The sequence below is a fragment of the Stegodyphus dumicola genome, chromosome 4 (genome assembly GCF_044657685.1).
Source record: "Stegodyphus dumicola isolate Sdum_Otavi_A_Nest chromosome 4, ASM4465768v1".
NCBI lineage: Eukaryota > Metazoa > Arthropoda > Arachnida > Araneae > Eresidae > Stegodyphus > Stegodyphus dumicola.
This window is the reverse complement of record NC_140771.1, coordinates 19,346,603-19,364,854: the sequence shown is the minus strand read 5'-3', so window position 1 is coordinate 19,364,854 and position 18,252 is coordinate 19,346,603. Positions and strand designations below refer to the sequence as shown.

Here is an 18,252-nt window from a genome sequence, read left to right as displayed (position 1 = left end):
TTATTCTAACAATAAAATAAACAAATTAAACAGTTAAGTTCTAAGAAAGATGAACATAAAAATGCTATCCAAGAACTTACATTCAGCCAACCCAGTTCATTTTCAAGATAATGGAAAGTAAAAAACTGCAGAATATTTCTGGAATTTTTTATTTTTTTAAATTTCTATTAAACATACAGCAAACATTCCTATAGCTTCCTCTTTCCAAGAATGGTTACTACTAAGTGCCGAGATCAAATTTAATATAGATAACTGCATCAGATACCTCATGGCTGTTTTTAAAAAAATCTTATTTACTTTATCACCTCGCTTTTCAGAGAATTTTGAACAGAACTTCTAACCTATGACATACAATAATCAAATAACTATATTTTGTACACATATGCAATTTTAGCATTTACTAGTACATAATCTATGATGATTACCCACTCTGAAGTTCAAAACTACTAAACTACAATGAAAACTCAGTCAAAATTCCATGAAGCCAAAACATCATGGAATATGCAAATTATGCTGACTTATGGGTGTCAGGTTATTAAGGTATACAACATTTTTTATATATAATTGAACAATTTAATGTAAACATTTAATTTCTTTTTTGATTAAATTATAAGGTATTCCTCCCGCCTTCCTAACGTGCCTTTGTGGTGTAGCGGTTCTGTACGCTAGGTCGGTATTCCAGAGTGGTTCGATTAACGGCAAAATAAGTTTGCTAATATTTCATCTCTCCGGCCTCCAAAAAATAAATAATGTCTCTACAACTATTTCTTCAACGTATGCAATACATCCAAATAACTCTGTATATTGTACAAATGTAAACTCTGAAATTTGACGTTGACAATTAATGCCCGTGGCCCCGACCTAAGGTTGTGGCCAGTAGATAGTAGATGGTTTTACCTCTGAGCAACATATTCCGTTTGTTGCCTTTAGGCTAACTTAGGTCGGAAGTTGCTCAGTAGGTCAGTGCAGTGTAGTGGCGCCCGAACTAAAAGGGTGTTGGATGATACTTCTCACCTAGGATTTGGCGATTGGGTCCCTTAAAAACCCCAGTCGCCCTTTAAAAGAGGAAGTATATAAGGTATTCCTCTCGCCTTCCTAGCATGCCTTCATGGTGTAGTGGTTCTGCATGTTGGGTTGGTATTCCGTGGTTCGATTCCCAGCGAAGGCGTTTGTTAATTTTTCATCTCTCCGGCCTCCAAAAAATACCTAATGTCTCTACAAAATTAAACAATGAGTTCATATTTATTGTAACATATACACACCAAAAAAAATGTTTGCACTTGTTTGTAATAAAAATTAATCTTTAAACCCATTTAACAGTGATCTCCATAATTGTCTATTTATTTTCTCCAACTCTCAAGTACACTTACATCAAAATTTGTCTCTACATACACAAAATAACGGTATTCCATGAAATATCCAATTGATGCAATCCATTTTTCAGGAAATATGTTAAACACATAAGCTAATTAGCATTATCCATTCAAAAGTGTTCAAACAATTTCTGATACGCAAATCAAGATGCTAAAGCATCTGATAGTGAAGGAAGAGCTTTGTGCAAAGTGAATATCGTAAGTAATTCTGCAATATGTCTAATTTCAGTATGTAAGGACACAAAATGCTTTGTTAATGCAACGAAATATCATTCACAGGAATCTGGGATGTGGGAATAATCAGTTGTTAAGAGCAGGGCAGGCAATCATGGAAAGCATACACAATCTTTATAATACAGAAACAATTTCAGAATTTTGGAACTGTTGTAATGTGGCTTGAATAATGTCACAAATGAATAACAATTACTTCTAAGACCAATATCTGGCTATGATTGTACAGAGAGACAGAAAGAAAGAAGTACAGGGGCACCAAACATCGCCTTGGGCAGGCAAAAGTGGTATTGTCCCTTTGCACTAACCATCTATGGAAGTGCACACTGCACACTCACAGGGCAATCTAACGCCATGCTCGGGCACTTGTTCATATTGCAGCATTCATAATAGTTACATATTAATGATGCATAATTTGCATTACAGATAATATTGACTACGATATAGATACTTTGCACGGGTACTTTGCAGTTGCATGAATAAATACAATAAGTTATTTACAGATATATATGCATATTTCTTTTGTGTTTCAGTTTGGAGCTTTGTTGGTGGTGGGAGTGATTATGGTACGTGGTTCGTTGTTTGTTTGTTTTTTGTTACATGGTTCGCAGTTTATAAGTTCATTCATAGTACAGTTTGTAGTTCAGCACACAGTTTATGAATTCATTTCATATACATGGCTATGATTTCATGGTACATGGCTACGATTGCACATTGCAACAGGAAGGTAGTTAAGTTCAGAACTTGCAGATGTCACTGCACCTGTTGTAGCAGCATAAACAGATGGCTTAATGAAAAGGCCTTTACATCATAAGTCAAGGGTATGTGTTTTACTGCTTTCATAACAAAAATGGGATCACTTTAATTGGTGCAAAAACATCAGAACTGGAGTGAACATCAGTGTTCCCTTTACTGACTTGTTGAGGTTTAGTTTAACATCTAATTCAGAAGATATTCACATTTGCAGGAATGTAAAATCTTCCTTCAAACAGTATGGAATGTGACTGTTTGGGTAATCAGGTGTGATATTGTTAATAATGATTGATGGTACATGATTTCAACAGCAGATATGTGGCTGGGCAAAAATATTAGAATAAGGTAACCTTATATAAGACTTTTCAGATGCATACATGAATCTGCCTTTTTTTTTTATCTATGGATGATAACACTTGCCCACATTCAACAAACTTTGTAGATGAATCCTTTAGAAGTTCAAACACTAAAAGAATATTGTGGGCAGCATGATCCTTTGATCTTAATACAGAACTACTTACGGCATTAACACAGAAAAGCAGCTGCACCTAGTTACTCTCCCCCCCCCCTAGAAATATAGGTCTTAATTTTTTTAGAAATTATTTTCCCCTGCCCCCTGAAATCTCCTTGCAACATTTTCATTCTTTCATGCTCAGTTTCATATCCTATAAGGAGCTCTTAAACTTTTCTCTTTGTATTTATATGTTATAATCTTATGGATCATTCTACACAAATTAAAAGAATTATAGTTCAGAGTTTTCTGAAAAAATCCACAATTTCCTGAATGTAAAAACAATTTTGGACATGTACTACTTCAAAATCTCATATGATAAATTGCTTTTAGGTCAAGTTCTGAGTTCTCCTCTTCTTTTAAAGAATTTACACATACATAAGTCTACTCTTATCATATGTTACTGCATTGTATAATTAATGTCTGACTAAGTATCTTACAGAACGAACTGCTTAAAATTTAGTTAAATATTCTCAAAGGAACCCACAGCTTGCATATGGCTCAGTAAGCTTATATGTATATATATATATGGCATGAAATGGATTAGCGGTACCGACAAAATTGGGGATAATCTGCAATGTCGTAAAATTTTAAGTTTCATGTGTCTCATATACAGATATTAAAAATACCAGTCTCTGCCAAATGTGATACATAGATATGTAATCACATATGCATGACTTGAACTAACAATGCACTGTTATTAGTTTTATATTTCCATTCATGTATTGCAGTTTGTTTCAATTATTTTATTTTCAAGTATCTATTTATAGAATCTTATTATCCATAACAACTGTAACAACTTAAAAGAAATGGGGGGGGGAACCTAGCTGACAAAAAATGTATTATTTCAAGACAAATGTAAAGAGTTTTTTTTTTTTTTAAGAATACTGTCGAACAGTCTGCTCTGTCATAAAAGTGTCTCAGATTAAAAATATATATATAAATATATATAACACTGGTTATCATATTATGAAAGATAAATCATTTAATGACAATTTTGCTCATAGATCCATAAAGAGAAAAATCTTTGCAACAATAAAATCTAATTTTGGCAATTCCACACGACACAGCAGTCACAAGTAATTAACTTCACACTTGGAAAACATGAGAAACTATTAGCTGATGCAGATATTATGAAAGAAAGCTTTATCAATGCTTCTAATATATAATCTGATTAATTTAATAATAATAATCAAATAACGCCACAAATTAAAAACATTTAACTGTCAGCTTCTACTTGCTTTGGGTTCATTAAATACACTGCAAAACGAATTTCTATGGTACTCTGAAATTTCTTCCTATGAAGAATCAAAACCAAATGCAAATGTTATTTTGAATAAGTGCATTTCTAGAAAACTCTACAAAATGAAATGAAGAAAATAGTTTGTGTAGAGCTACATGGATGGCTGTCAATGATGGGATTTGAAACAGGTTTATTTAAGATAAACTTAAAAATATCATTCATCTACCAAGAAAACTGAAGACATATTTAAATAAATAAACTTGGCATATAAATTCTCAGTAATACTACTGATTTTGAGAGTATCAGACACAGGTCTCTCTTCTATAGGAGCTCCCTCCCAAAAAAAAGTTCAACTGTTTTCCAGCTACAGAAAAAATAAATAAATAAAAATGATTTCCTGAAAACTGTTATGTAGGAATACAGATTTAAACTTAAGTGAAATTACTGCTACAATGATTAAATTCTGGATTTTACAACCATTTTCTTTATGGACAGTTTCAAAAGTCTAATTTTTTTTTTTTTCCTTATTTTATTCAAATGTAGCAGTCATAGAAGGAAATGTGGATTAAACCAAATGCAAATATAAGATTTTAATAGACAGCTTTTTTTAATCTTCTTGTAAAAATCTTATATTTATAACAAATTATATATTTCTTAAAATTATTAGATTTAGTGTTTTTTCATCATTAGTTTTATTGTTTTATATTTAAAATAAAAATTGGTTTTATTTCTAGATATGCAACATATTCCATATTCAGTTGCCTGAAATATCAGACAAATTAAAAAAAATCTGATGAGTGCACCACATAACTTCCTACGGAATATTAAATTATACACATTTTTTCTTGCATTTCATTTAAAAATATTGGATTGAATTAAATCTGCTTCGACGATAGCGCATAAACCACAATAGAATAAATGCACTCTTTAAAATTCACTATAATTCATTTAAAAATATTGGATTGAATTAAATCTACTTTGACGATAGCGCATAAACCACAATAGAATAAATGCACTCTTTAAAATTCACTATATTTGTTTACCACAGTGACACTCTGCCGCTAGCTTCACTTAATAGCGTTACATTTCGTTCATATTATAAATCAGAATGCATATAAATTTATATAATTTCAAGAATTATCTAATCGTTGCCACATGTTCTATTCAAATATTATAATAAATCTAAAACAGTGTACACAAGAAAACAAAAAAAGAAACATTTTTTTACAGACGATTCAGTATTTCTCATTCAATTAATTCAGTTCTCACTTTCCGACAAGGCAAAAATACATAAAAACTCAAAATATCTATATTAAAAATTACAAAGTAAATTTTAAACACTTATTTCCTCGAATAAATTCTGGAATGGATTAAACATGATTTAATTCGCATTAATAAAAGAAGGCGTCTGTACCTTTTTTGGAGGGAAAAAGAGTCTTTTATTCTGTCCTTACGTACAGATAGATGTAAGGCAAAAACATCGTTAAATTGCATTCGAAAGCGGTTAAAATGGATATTTTCGCTGAAATATGATGCCTGAATGTTTTCGCGATTACAATACTTCCTTGTACAAGGAAGTAAAAAACAAATTACTTAGTAATCTTAGGTAAGCAAAAAAGATAAGTTTTAATTTAGAGCTTGCATACAATGAAAATTTATTTGATTGCTTTAATTTTGGGTGTATTGCTCATGTTCAAATATTTTAACAATCAAATTTGTATTAAATGAAAATCTAAGATTTCAACATCTTCATTACTATATCTACACATATGGCCAATTTATCTGGATCCTACTGTACTAATAAAATGCCTTTAAACTTATATTTAAAAAATTCGAAACATTCAAACAGATGTTTTTTATTTTCTGGATTCTATTGAACTAATAAAATGACTTGAAATTAACATTTAAAAAAATTAGAAACACTGAAGCATAGTTTCATATGCAACCTGATATGAACTTACCAGAATTGAATAAAAGCAGCTGTTTCTTATTGATATAGCTAAGACAGAAGTATTACTTAGTATGAAAGAAGTATATAAGACACAAAAACATGCTCTTATTAAACATTTTAATACTCATTTAATTATTTTCAATTTCCTTGCCAAGCTTTATCTCAATGAAATGAGATAACTTCAAGAAATCAATTTTCAAAATGATGAATTTTATAGCATTAAATTTAATCACATATTAAAGGAATTTTTTTTCATTCTCTGGCAGAGTATATTAGACTGTTAAATATGAAAATACAGTCACAATTTTACAAATCAATAATCCTTCATGATGTTAAAGCAGTTTTAGCACTTTTAGATGTTTTCAAAAGGAGGCAGAATTCACACGCACACAAAAAGGGCAAAAATATCAAGAAATATTTAAAAATTTTCATCTTATACAAGGTTTTTATTACATACTTTAAGGTAATAAGATTTATACCTATTTTTTAATAAGAATAAACATTCATGCTTGAAAGACCTGTTTCATAACGTGAACTTATAATAAGTGCGTTAATATTAACGCATACATATTCATTACTTAAAATATATATCTTAGAGCTAATGGAATGATTACACAAGCCTGCAAAATTTGGGTTGTCATGTTTTATAACTTTCATTAATTAATGCCTATGTACTTTTAATGTTGAATCGAAAAATGATGTTCATTCCCCCAATGATGGCAGGGTTTCTTGCAAAAATCGGAACTTCAAAATTTGTAAAAAGCTGCAAAATTGTAAAAATGTGAGACTTTAAATTAGGCTTAAAAACATTTTTTCTTATTTATTTTTTTTTAAACTTATACTAAGACAATGTACATAAAAATGGAATTTTGTTTCAAGTATCAAAGTTTCTGTGGATGCTTATAGTGTGTTTTTCCTTTTATGTTCTTAGTGTGGTTACATCTCTGTATAATAGCCAATAATAGTCAGCCATGAGTGAAGTAGTCCATTTTCTTTGATACCTCCTTTCCATTTCTTTGATGTTTTGGTGAAATCTCTCGCCCATATTTTCAGAAAAATAATTCAAATATGAATTTAGGAAGTAAACCTCATGGAAAAGGTCTAATTTTTGTACTTCAGCAGTATATTTTCAACAATTCATTTAAAGTTTGCATGTTTCTTATTATCGAAAAACTGGTTATAGTTCGACCATATTAAACACAACCTTGCTGGCATTCTGATGAAATACTTAATTGTCCAGAAGGGGTATTAATTAAATGCAGCATGGTGAGGTCACATGACAGTTCACTCTTCTCCATAAAGAAGGAATTTACTATCAAAGAAGAGAAGCTCCCGTCTTATGGTGTGATATTGTTGTCAGTTGTCTTTTGCACCTTTATTTCACACCCTCAGAAATAAATGAGAAGATTAGCATTAAAGTGCAAAACCAAAAATTTTGACATTTTTTTTTCATAACATGAATTTTACGTAAACAGAGCATAGTCCACAGTTTACTTTAAAAAAACAAGATCCTTAAAAATAATGGAATTATATTTTTTTGCAGAAACATTCTTGCTGTAATTGGAAAAAAAAAAAAAGGTCAACAAGTATCTACCCCATATGAGCATGCTGTGTCCTGATCATACTTAATTTGGTACTCACGTATTACTGCAATCACTTTAGTAGAAACAGTCGATATTTCAAGGCTTTTATATAAAAATTATGATTATTTTTTGTCTTAAACACAATGGTAAAATTTGTGCTTGTAGGATTTTTCTATATAGAAGAAACAGAGGTGAAACTTCTGCATGAATAAAGCCTTTTGCTGCAAAATTGCCAAATAATGTCTTGAATCTTTTCGGCGGCTACAAAATTTCTGACACAACAAAAAAACATTTGCAACTAGATTTATTCACTGTTTTGGGGGGGAAATATATACAGTACAAAGTCTTTAATCTGGACATCCATAATCCGGAATGATCTATAATCTGGACCTCAAAGCTACAAACTTTCTGCGCATGCATAAATGCACAATGCATTTACGCATGCGTATAATATGTTTATGCATGCGCGTTTAATGTATAACGCATGCGTATAATATGTTTTCGCATGCACGTTTAATGTATAATGCACGGTATAAGCTAGGCTAAAATTATCTAATTATCTATTTCAGTTAATGTTGCAGATTGTGTTGTTCCTTAATCTTCTATTTGGATCCGGCTTATTATTTTTGGCAGACTGTTAGAGCAATTTTATAAAAAGTAAGCTTGAACTTTTGATTATGTCAAAATGAGCTTCCGCTTCTGGAGCTGCCAAAGGATCTATAAAGCGAAAGCACGTTTCGATGTACCGCTTATTGAAAACGAAAAAATTTCGATTGACAAGTTAGTCGGTATTCTCGACACAGCAATTACAGAACTTGAACAGTGGAACTGAACAAGAAATGATGTATATTTATAGAATTAAAGAGAAAGCATTAGCACAAAAAAAAAAAAAAAAAAAAACAAAGCAACTTAAACAACTTACACTGAAAGAAATGTTTAACAAAGTAAACAAATAAATATTAATCTTTTTTTTTTTTTTTTTTTTTTTTGTAAATTTCGATACCCTTTAGATCCTAATAGCTCTTTATTTCATAAATTATGGTTTCATATTTTTAATTTTATAATTTCTGCATGCCATCTCACCAGATTTAAATTGATGATCTATAATCCGGAAAAACCCCCAATCCGGAATTGCCAAAGTCTCGACAAGTCCGAATTAAAGACTTCATACTGTAGTTGAAACTTAAAATATGTATGTAAGTAATATATTAAGTTCTTTATAATAAAAGTAATTTTACGCACTTTGTTAAGATTATTTGATGTGACTTTTTTTCCCACTCATCTACAATGTAAAAAGATATGAAAGAATGAGGTGCCTTTTTCCCCATTCCGGCATTATGGAAGGTTAAGGAAAATAGGTTGCTATATATTAAGAAGTTCATTAAGTGAATTATTCTTGGCGCACACTGAAAAAATTGTGCCCAGATAAATTTTTGAATTTCTCCATAAATTTCACACCAAATTTTACAAAATTTAATATCTAGGCATAATTTGAGTCATAGAATTGAAATATGGAAAAAATTCCCACTGTACAGAAAGAAAACTTTGACGTTTCTTTTGGACAAATCTATGAACAGTCTCTAGGCAGTATTTTTGTACGAATCTTAAACTGATTCAAAAGTCCATTTACAACAGTGGATTGCAAATTTATAACAGTGTTAACAAACTGCTTAGTTCAAATTGTGTAAAAAGTAAAAAAAAAATGTTCTGTATTCCCTAAGGGGCATTTAGAGGGAAGAAGAGGAAGAGGGCTTCAAATGCTCAATGTACCTCTAATAATTAAAATTATTGGAAATAAATGAAATATGAAAAAAAATTAGACTAATTTATAGCAATTTTCATTACAAAACTTAAAGAGGTCAAAAGATCCTCTTCTCCCATCAGATCTATCTACCATTTTGCAATAAAAATGCTTAGTATAAATCAGAAAAGAATAAATTATAAGGAAAAAAATAGGTTTTGTATCAATTTTAAAGTCTCATATTTTTGCAATTTTTTGACATGATGATAAAGAATGAAGATCAGATTCAGCACTAAAAAATAACAAGAATGAATTATCAAAAGTGAAAAAACACAATCACTGCAGGCTTCTGTTATAAATGAAATCAGCTATAACAAATACGAAAGACCTGGGGAGGGAGATCCTTTACTGCACATTTGCAGAGTTAAAACTTACATGGGAAAATATGTAAATTAAAAAGAATATAAATTTTGTGCTTGTTTACCATAAGAATGAGCCATGATCTCATTACAGTTATATTTATTATTTGAGAATTTGATTGCATACCCAGAATAATTATAACTAGTCATTTGAATTACTATATTTGAACAGATATACGGTCAGTAAGACCCCACTTAACGCTGTTTCGTTTACCGCTGTTTCGGTTTAGCGCTCTTTTATTTCAACCTGGGGATTCTCGGAAATTGTGCGCAGCGCTAGGTTTCCAAATAACATATCCGAAACAGTGTAGTTGTGTTTCTTGCTTTGTGGACGCATTTTTATCATTTGAAACATTTGTTGACATTATTGTAAATTTAATTTTGTATAATACTATAATTATTAATACAGTGACAAATATTATGATCTTTAGTTTTTATCATGGGTGATAATAAAAAACAAGAAAAGAAAGCAACCAGAAAAAGCATTTCACTGGAAACTTAAATGCAAGTGATTAGAAGATTAGATTCTGGTGAACGTCAATCTCATATTAGTGCTGCATTGATTTTGGCAACTTCAACAATAAGGACAATTCTTAAGAATAAAGAAAAAATACTGTCATCGGCAACTGCAACTACGTCAAGCTCTGTAACTAGAATTACCAGTTTTAGAAATAACATTATAGAGGAAATGGGAAAACGACTGTCTATATGGATTGACGACGAAATTGAACGCAATATGCCATTAAGCCAATCTATCATAATGCCTTCTTGACAAAAAGGCAGAAAATTGCAAACCCAGAATAGACTGAATGATCTGACTGAGAATTTTATTTGTTTTTAAAAGTATATGCGTTTATATTGTTTTTATTTTTGTAAGAAATAAATGTTTGATTTTATTTTTATTAAAAAAAACATTATTAAATTTAATGCCTAACCATTTTTTATCCGTCTTCCCCTAACCCCATTATTTACATGTTAAGATAGCCTCGCTTAGCGCTGTTTCACATTACGCTCTACTTCGATGGAACGTATCCCCCGCGTTAAGCGGGGTCTTACTGTATGCCAAAGTAATGAACAAATTTCAAAAGGAAAAAGAAAACTCACTTGGTTTGGCACATTAGATGAGAATGCTGGATGAATATGGCTTGGCACAGGAGCACCAGTAATTTCAGCACTTTCTCTATGTGTATCATTGGGCACACTTTTTTCCAATTCTGGTTGTACTACATTTTGAGAGTTAGTTGTACTTCCATTTCCCATGTGGGAAGATTGCACTGTTTTGGGAGTGTTCTGAGATGTTCTAGCCAAATGTTCATTAGGAACAACTAAAGCCTGAAATCCAGAATTGACATGATTGATCCTATTTGGAATATTTTGCACAGGATTTGATGAGATCACAGATGTTACATTATTTTGAGGTGGAATAACATCTTCAGCAACAAATACTCTCTCTGTACCAGTAGGTAAAGGATTTGTTTTCTGTACAATATAACTACTGGCAATAGGAGAACTATTAACATTTAGACTTTGGACTGTCAATGGCACAAGAGTTGTTGTAGTTGTCGTGATAGTGGTGGTAGTAATAGATGTAGTAGTGGATCCACCTGCACATGATACCACAGCTATAGGTGACACTTCAGGAACACTAATTGCTGGACCAGCATTCAACCTTGCAATTAAGGCAGAATGATTACGAGATGTAGACGGTTCGGTAGTGACAACAGGAACTGACACAGATGATGTCGTTACAGTGGGAAGAATTACAGAACCTACAGAACTGGTAGCCCTTCCATGAACTTGTCCAGAAGAAACATACTGGTGAACTCTGGGTGTCCCACCAAAAGAACTGTGAGGCTGAAAAATGACACTCCCATCTTGAGTGAATGCGAGTTTTAGAGGTACAGAAGCATGTCCTTGCGGGCTCTGACTTAGCTGAAAAATTAAAATATATCAGAGATGTATTTTAATACCAAATGTTTAAATGTTCCAATAATAAATTAATGTTAACATTAAATGTATTAAAAATTGCTTATAATATTTGTATACGAATCATTCAATACTACGAAACACATAAAATTACACAATGAATGCAACAAAAATTTAAAGCCTGAATAAGAAATTAATAAACAATTTATATCAGAAGGTCATAATACACTTCTGTTTGGTTTATACAGATAGTATCATGTATGTTCAGTTAATCAGTGATTTATTTTAGTGTTGATAAAAATTGGCTTAAGAGAGTTGATGTTAATATTTGTAAAATTAGAAAATCAACCTTAAATTTCACTCTTAATTGACAAATACAACTTGTGTTTGCAATTTATAAACTTTTTTTTTTTTTTTTTTTTTTTTTACCATAAGGGGGAAATAAACAACATTCAAGTCAAAAAATTTACAAACTCAAACAATTCACAGCACTAGAATCAACTTTATGTGACAATATTTTTTTTTGGGGGGGGGGGGATTTGTAACTTCGAACTTATTATAAGAAAAGGAGTTTTGAACATTTGCTTTAATCTACTGTAACTTCACAACAGAAATAAATTACTTTATATATTTCAATACATTATCGGTTTGGACAAATAATTTGGGGGAGGAGGGACTTGAAATAAACAGTGAAATCATAATACATTAACAAAATCACTTTAGAAGAAGTCACCAAATTTTCAAACTGTGCCTTGTATAACCATTCTTCTGGCAACCATGCTCATAATATCCTTTAGTCAAGCAATGCCACCATTTCTGTATATGTTCTTTTTTGTTTGAAAGTAATTTTAAAATATGAGCTTATGAAGTCTGCCAGCAATGAAAGAAACTGCAGTAAAATTTTTGCAGAAATACAAAATTTTGGTGAAAATTTTCTAAAGAGAACAACAAGAAAATATGTTTCCTAGATATCCATTGTTGCTGAGGTTTGCATGAAGCAGATTCTGCAAATGACTTTTTTTTAAGCAAAAACAGATTGCTATGTGCAGAAAGATTTGAAGAATGTAAATTTTTATTATTATTTTAATGTATCACATAATCCTTATTTAACAATTAAAGTTTTCTTTTCATATGTTGATAAAGTTTACCAACTTGCAATAAACATCGACAATTTGGAAATCTTTCTTAAGAAAAATATGTGAAAACCACCAACTTGACCTCTCATCTGTACAAAAAATTGACAAATTACGCCAAGGTGGTTGGGTTAACACATACCAAAATCACCAATTCCTTTTTTATGGCATATTTATGAACTTTTGATTCGCAACTTATTAGACCATTATGAAAATAAATATTGTTGCCAAACTGTCTTCTCTTATTCAAATTTATCAATTTTGTGTATCTTTATCTACTTGTGAAACAGCAAACTTTTTAAGGGGCTGTTCTTTTTTTTATAAAAAAAACTTTATAATTAACTAATCAATTATAAATTTTTATTTCTCCCGCTAATGCACTTTGTAAAGCTTCACCAACATTTTCATTTGTTTATTTAACTGAAAAATTTCTTCTTGATCATCTCTATACATGAAACATTTCTAAAGTTGTTCTAAAATTAGAAATAGCAGATTAGACCATCGGGAATGATAAAGAAAAATAAATGAATACAACAATAATAGAAAAAAATAATGAATAATTATAATTAAATAAAATAAAAAGGGATAAAAATATTAAGATAATGATAAGTAAAATAAAAATATAATAAATATTAAATAAAAATTGACAAATTAATAAAGCTTGAAAGGGTATAAAAATTAAGTGAAGTAATAAAACAAATAATAAGAGAGTAAATTAATAAAAATGACACAGAGGATAAAAGAAATGTAAGTTTTCTTCATATGCAAGTAAAAATGCAATTTTATTTTGGCTTCGAATCCATTTGAAGGCATTTTGACCTAATGATCTCAGCCCATAAAAATTCTTTCTAGCAGCATCGCTTTTTGACATGGAGGATTTTCTTTTTTGAACCTCAAGTTTTTCTATTTTGTTCTTTCCATGGAAATTGAAGCATTTTATTTATATACAATCTCTCCAAGTTTCCTCCACCTGATCCCATTCGGCACAATAGCCTTCCATTGGCTAACACCAATTAACCTTAAAACTTGCTCGGCATCATCTATCCATCTGGTGGATGGTCTTCCTTTTCGTCTGGTCACAAAAGTTAAGTACCAGAAACGGTTTTCAGCTGAATTTATTCACATCTTAAATACTAGTAATGCATCGAAATTGCTGAATCCATATTTATTCCATGCATTTTTCTTTTGAAATATCAAACAATTAACTAGATCGAAAGAAAAGCTTTTCTCAATATTATAAACTAATATTTACCAAATTTTTTACTCTACATAGTTTGAAAATGCCTCAAGATTCATATTTACTAAAATGCTCCTAAAGGTTTATCATTTTTCAGTAATTTAATTTTTTGGAATAAGGCAAAAAACTAAATTATCACTTGAATAAAGTCCTTTTAAAGCATGTCTACTTAATTTTAAAATTTAAAACATTATTATAATGAACTCTGAAAGAAGCACAGAAATAAGAACAAGTCAAGCTTAATTATTGTAAAATACATTGTAAACCTCAAAGCCGAAAAATTGCCTCACAAAATTGTCTTTCTCTTATCTAATAAACTGCACTAAAAAATAATAAACTACACTAAATTCAAATGTAGACAATAAATACTCTCTTCAATTTGCATGTGATAAATGAACAACTGAATGGAATCTGTCCAATTTGGCATGCAGTGGGAAGAAGGGATGAGTTATGTTTGATATTTTGTAGTAAAATATTCATCTATCAATGATGTACGCTCAACAGCATGCAGTCTCTTGAGAGGCAAAAAGAATGAAAGAAGACAGAGTGCAACTTATTTTGCTGTAAATTTCTAAGTTCCTGATTCTTAATAAAAATCCATGATTCATAACAATGCTGTCTAAAATAATTAATAAGTATTTTGCTGTAGGATTTCAATAAAAAATAACTCCCCCCTTTCTTTTAATTTTAAATTTACAGGTATGTACCACATGATCTAAAACTGCCCCCTTGAAATGTATGCATATATAAATATATTTCAATGAAATGTATGCATATATAAATATATTTCAAGGAGTGTAAAAAAAATGACATTTTATGTCTTTCATACAAAATACTTAAATTGCAAAGACTGATAGCAGCAGATTCCTTTAACTTCTAAGAGCTAAATGTGGCTAATACAGTATTTTACATTATAATTTTATACATTATAATTTTAACAGATTCCCTGTATCTTTTTTAAATATCACACAAAAATTAAGGTTGCTGTTATTTAACAGTCTTCAATAGTTTTTTGTTGATTTAAATAGTTTTAAAGTGTTATTTCACTTATATGTTTATAAGAAAAACTTTACATCCAAGATAAAAGTCTCACAAAAGTAATACAACTAAATACTAAATGCTTTTTACAAAGATAATTCCAATAAAATGATTATAATATAAAATTATGAAGGACAATGACATTTTGATGGTATTTCAGACTTCTATATTACACATAAAGAGTACTAAATACACATAAGTATAATCTACAAGAATATAAATAATGCTTTAAAAAATTATTGAATATTTGTTAAAAATATAGATACTAATTTTATTCCATTGACTGTTGACAGAAAGTTTTGCAATGATCGGCAATCATAACTTCAGTATTGTAAAGAACGTGGTCATCCACAACTGGCATGCGCAACTTGGCCAGTCAACAGGATAGATAATACATAAGTACCAAAATGTATTTCTAAAAATCTTTCTAACATTTTGCTTTTAAAGTACGCTTAACTTTTTTCTTAACAGATTCAACCGATATTATGCTATTCTTTCTCAGTTTTGCATCCTTTCTTTTCCGCGATTTTAGTTATCTAAAAGCAATACTTAAAAATTCAAAAATCTTTAATTTAGGACTGATTAAGTTATCGACATATGGTTAAAGAAATCCATTAAAATATTAACTTCCTTTCAACTCCTTACACTGTGTGTGGGAAGGGGGGTCACCAGTGTCCAAATGTGTAACTTTGCTGAACACTGGTAGTTTGGTCCGAGGTTTAAATCCTGCAAATGGGCTGGCTGCATGAGCATTTTCCTGGTTTTCCCCATGTGTAACGTGTATATGAGGCAATTTCCCTTAGAAAGTCCTCCACAAAGGTAGATAGCCCCCGAGCCATTGCCACAATAACAAACCAAACCAAATCTTATACTGAGAAAGGGGTCCTGTAAATTCATATGAAGTAAAAAAATTACTAAAATGATTCATCACAATTTCTGCTTTTACTATTCAACTTTGTCTCAGAAAGCAGCTTAAATATCATATAGGATAGATTAAATGAACTTCACAGAAACAAGAATTTTCATACAAATAACTTGCATAGATTGAACAATAGTTAATTATAACATTTAATAGTTTAATACTTAGCATAATAAATCATGTTATTCACTGAGAAAATTTTTAATTGTTTGGAAATTAAATTTTAAAATTATTTAAATTTCAAAATTATTTAATCTCTAATGAGTTTGTTAATCAAGAGTCCATAACAAATGAAACCAGTACAGCATAAGCTCTGAAAAAATACACATATTTTTCAAAATTCAATTTTTAATTTCTACAAATTGGGAGGGGGGTACGTGCAAAAGTTACAAGGAAAAGATACAGTACATTTCTTTCCTTTAACTTGCACGTTATGAACTAAACTGAATTTCTACTGGCATTTGCTTTATTATGATAAAAATACAGAATGAACTTCAAAAACAATTGAAATTAAAAATGGCATTTGACAGGGTGATGCACTGAGATGCCTTCTTTTCAATCTGGCACTAGAAAAAGTAATAAGAGGTTCAAATAGCTATACCAGAGGAAACATCTTTTATAAACTTGTATAGTTATTGGCTTTTGCTGATAATATTATCGTTATTGCTAGAACACCAACAGCACTAAAATGGGCTTTTATATCTCTAGAGAAGGTGGCTCTCAGGATGGGCCTGAGAATTAATGAAAATAAAACAAAATATATGCCATGCACTAAAACAGATTTCAAGGGCACTCACTCAGAAACTGGAGAATATAAATTTGAAACTGTTCACAGCTTCACATATTTATGGTCTGAAATTAACAATAGGAACAATCTCATTACAGAAATATAAAAGAAAATCACTGCAGCCAATAGATGCTTCAATGGAATACGAAAATATATGAAATCAAGTGTAGTTCAAAGAAAAACCTAAGTTTTACTGTATAAAGAGCTTTATAAGACCAATTCTGATATATGCATGTGATACCTGGGCCATCATGCGAACAAATGAGGAATGTTGGGCATTTTTAAAAGGGAGGTTTTGAGGAGTATTTTTGAAGGAATACAAAAAGATATTGCTCATACAATGAACCTGACATCATTAATTTCATTAAATGCTAAAGAATAAACATTATCAGAATGCACACAAACAAAAAAAAAAAAAAAAAAATTCAGACCAAATCTAAGATGGCTAGACTGCCGAGAAAATGACCTTAAAAATGTTTTTGGGTCTTAAAAACCCAAAAGTGGAAAACGCTAGCCGGAGAACATTGGCCTGGAAAAAGCTTCTTGAAAAGGACAGGGCCCACCTTGGGCTGTCAGGCTGCTGAGAAAGGAAGCAAGGATTTGCTTTATTGGAAGAACTATCATACAGTCAAAAGTCTTTAATCCGGACTCATCGGGACTTCGGCGATTCCGGATTATAGATCATTAGATTAAATCTGGTAAGACGGCATGCAGAAATTATAAAATTAAAAATATGAAACCATAATTTATGAAATAAAGAGCAATTATGATCTAAAGGGTATCAAAATTTACAAAAAAAAAAAAAAAAAAAGCTTAATTTTTATTTGTTTACTTTATTAAACATTTCTTTCAACGCGCACATGCCTAAAGCATACATTATAGAAAATTGCAACCAGAAAACTATTTGATGTGTATTCGAGATATTTATAATGACGAGGAATTTGATTTAAATCATATCAAAGACGGAGTACATCAAGATGAAATACTACATTCAGTAAGGAATTATAAGCCAAATAAAATAAAAACAACTGCCTTGAAGATAAGGATAGCGCTGACAGATCAACTTCAGTTCAATGCGCCGCCGCGATGTTCCCCCCGCCCTGAGAGCAGCGTGAAATTAATAAACAGATTCGGAATGGTTAGAGAAACAAAGGATATTCCTTTATCCATTTTTTGCAGCAATTCCACTTTTTTTTTTTGATGGACATCAAAACATGCTTTCGCTTTGTAGATCCTTTGGCAGCTCCAGAATCGGAAATTCTTTTTGACATAATCGAAAGTTCAAGCTTAATTTTATAAAATTGCTCTAACAGTCTGCAAAAAATAATAAGCCGGATCCAATTACAAGATTAAGTAACAACGCAATCTGTAACATTAACTGAATTAGATAATTAGATGATTTTAGCT

General features: G+C 30.6%; 1 protein-coding gene across 4 annotated transcripts in view; it reads right to left on the bottom strand.

Annotated features, from left to right (window-relative positions):
* The window catches only part of LOC118204779 (uncharacterized), a 90,647-nt gene that overhangs the window by 27,579 nt on the left and 44,816 nt on the right, over positions 1-18,252 (bottom strand). For all 4 annotated transcript variants that reach the window (XM_085814609.1, XM_035377074.2, XM_035377072.2 and 1 more), the window contains one exon: positions 10,910-11,737. In XM_085814609.1, the coding sequence (XP_085670735.1) occupies positions 10,910-11,737 (828 nt within the window). The remainder of the gene's footprint in view (positions 1-10,909; positions 11,738-18,252) is intronic.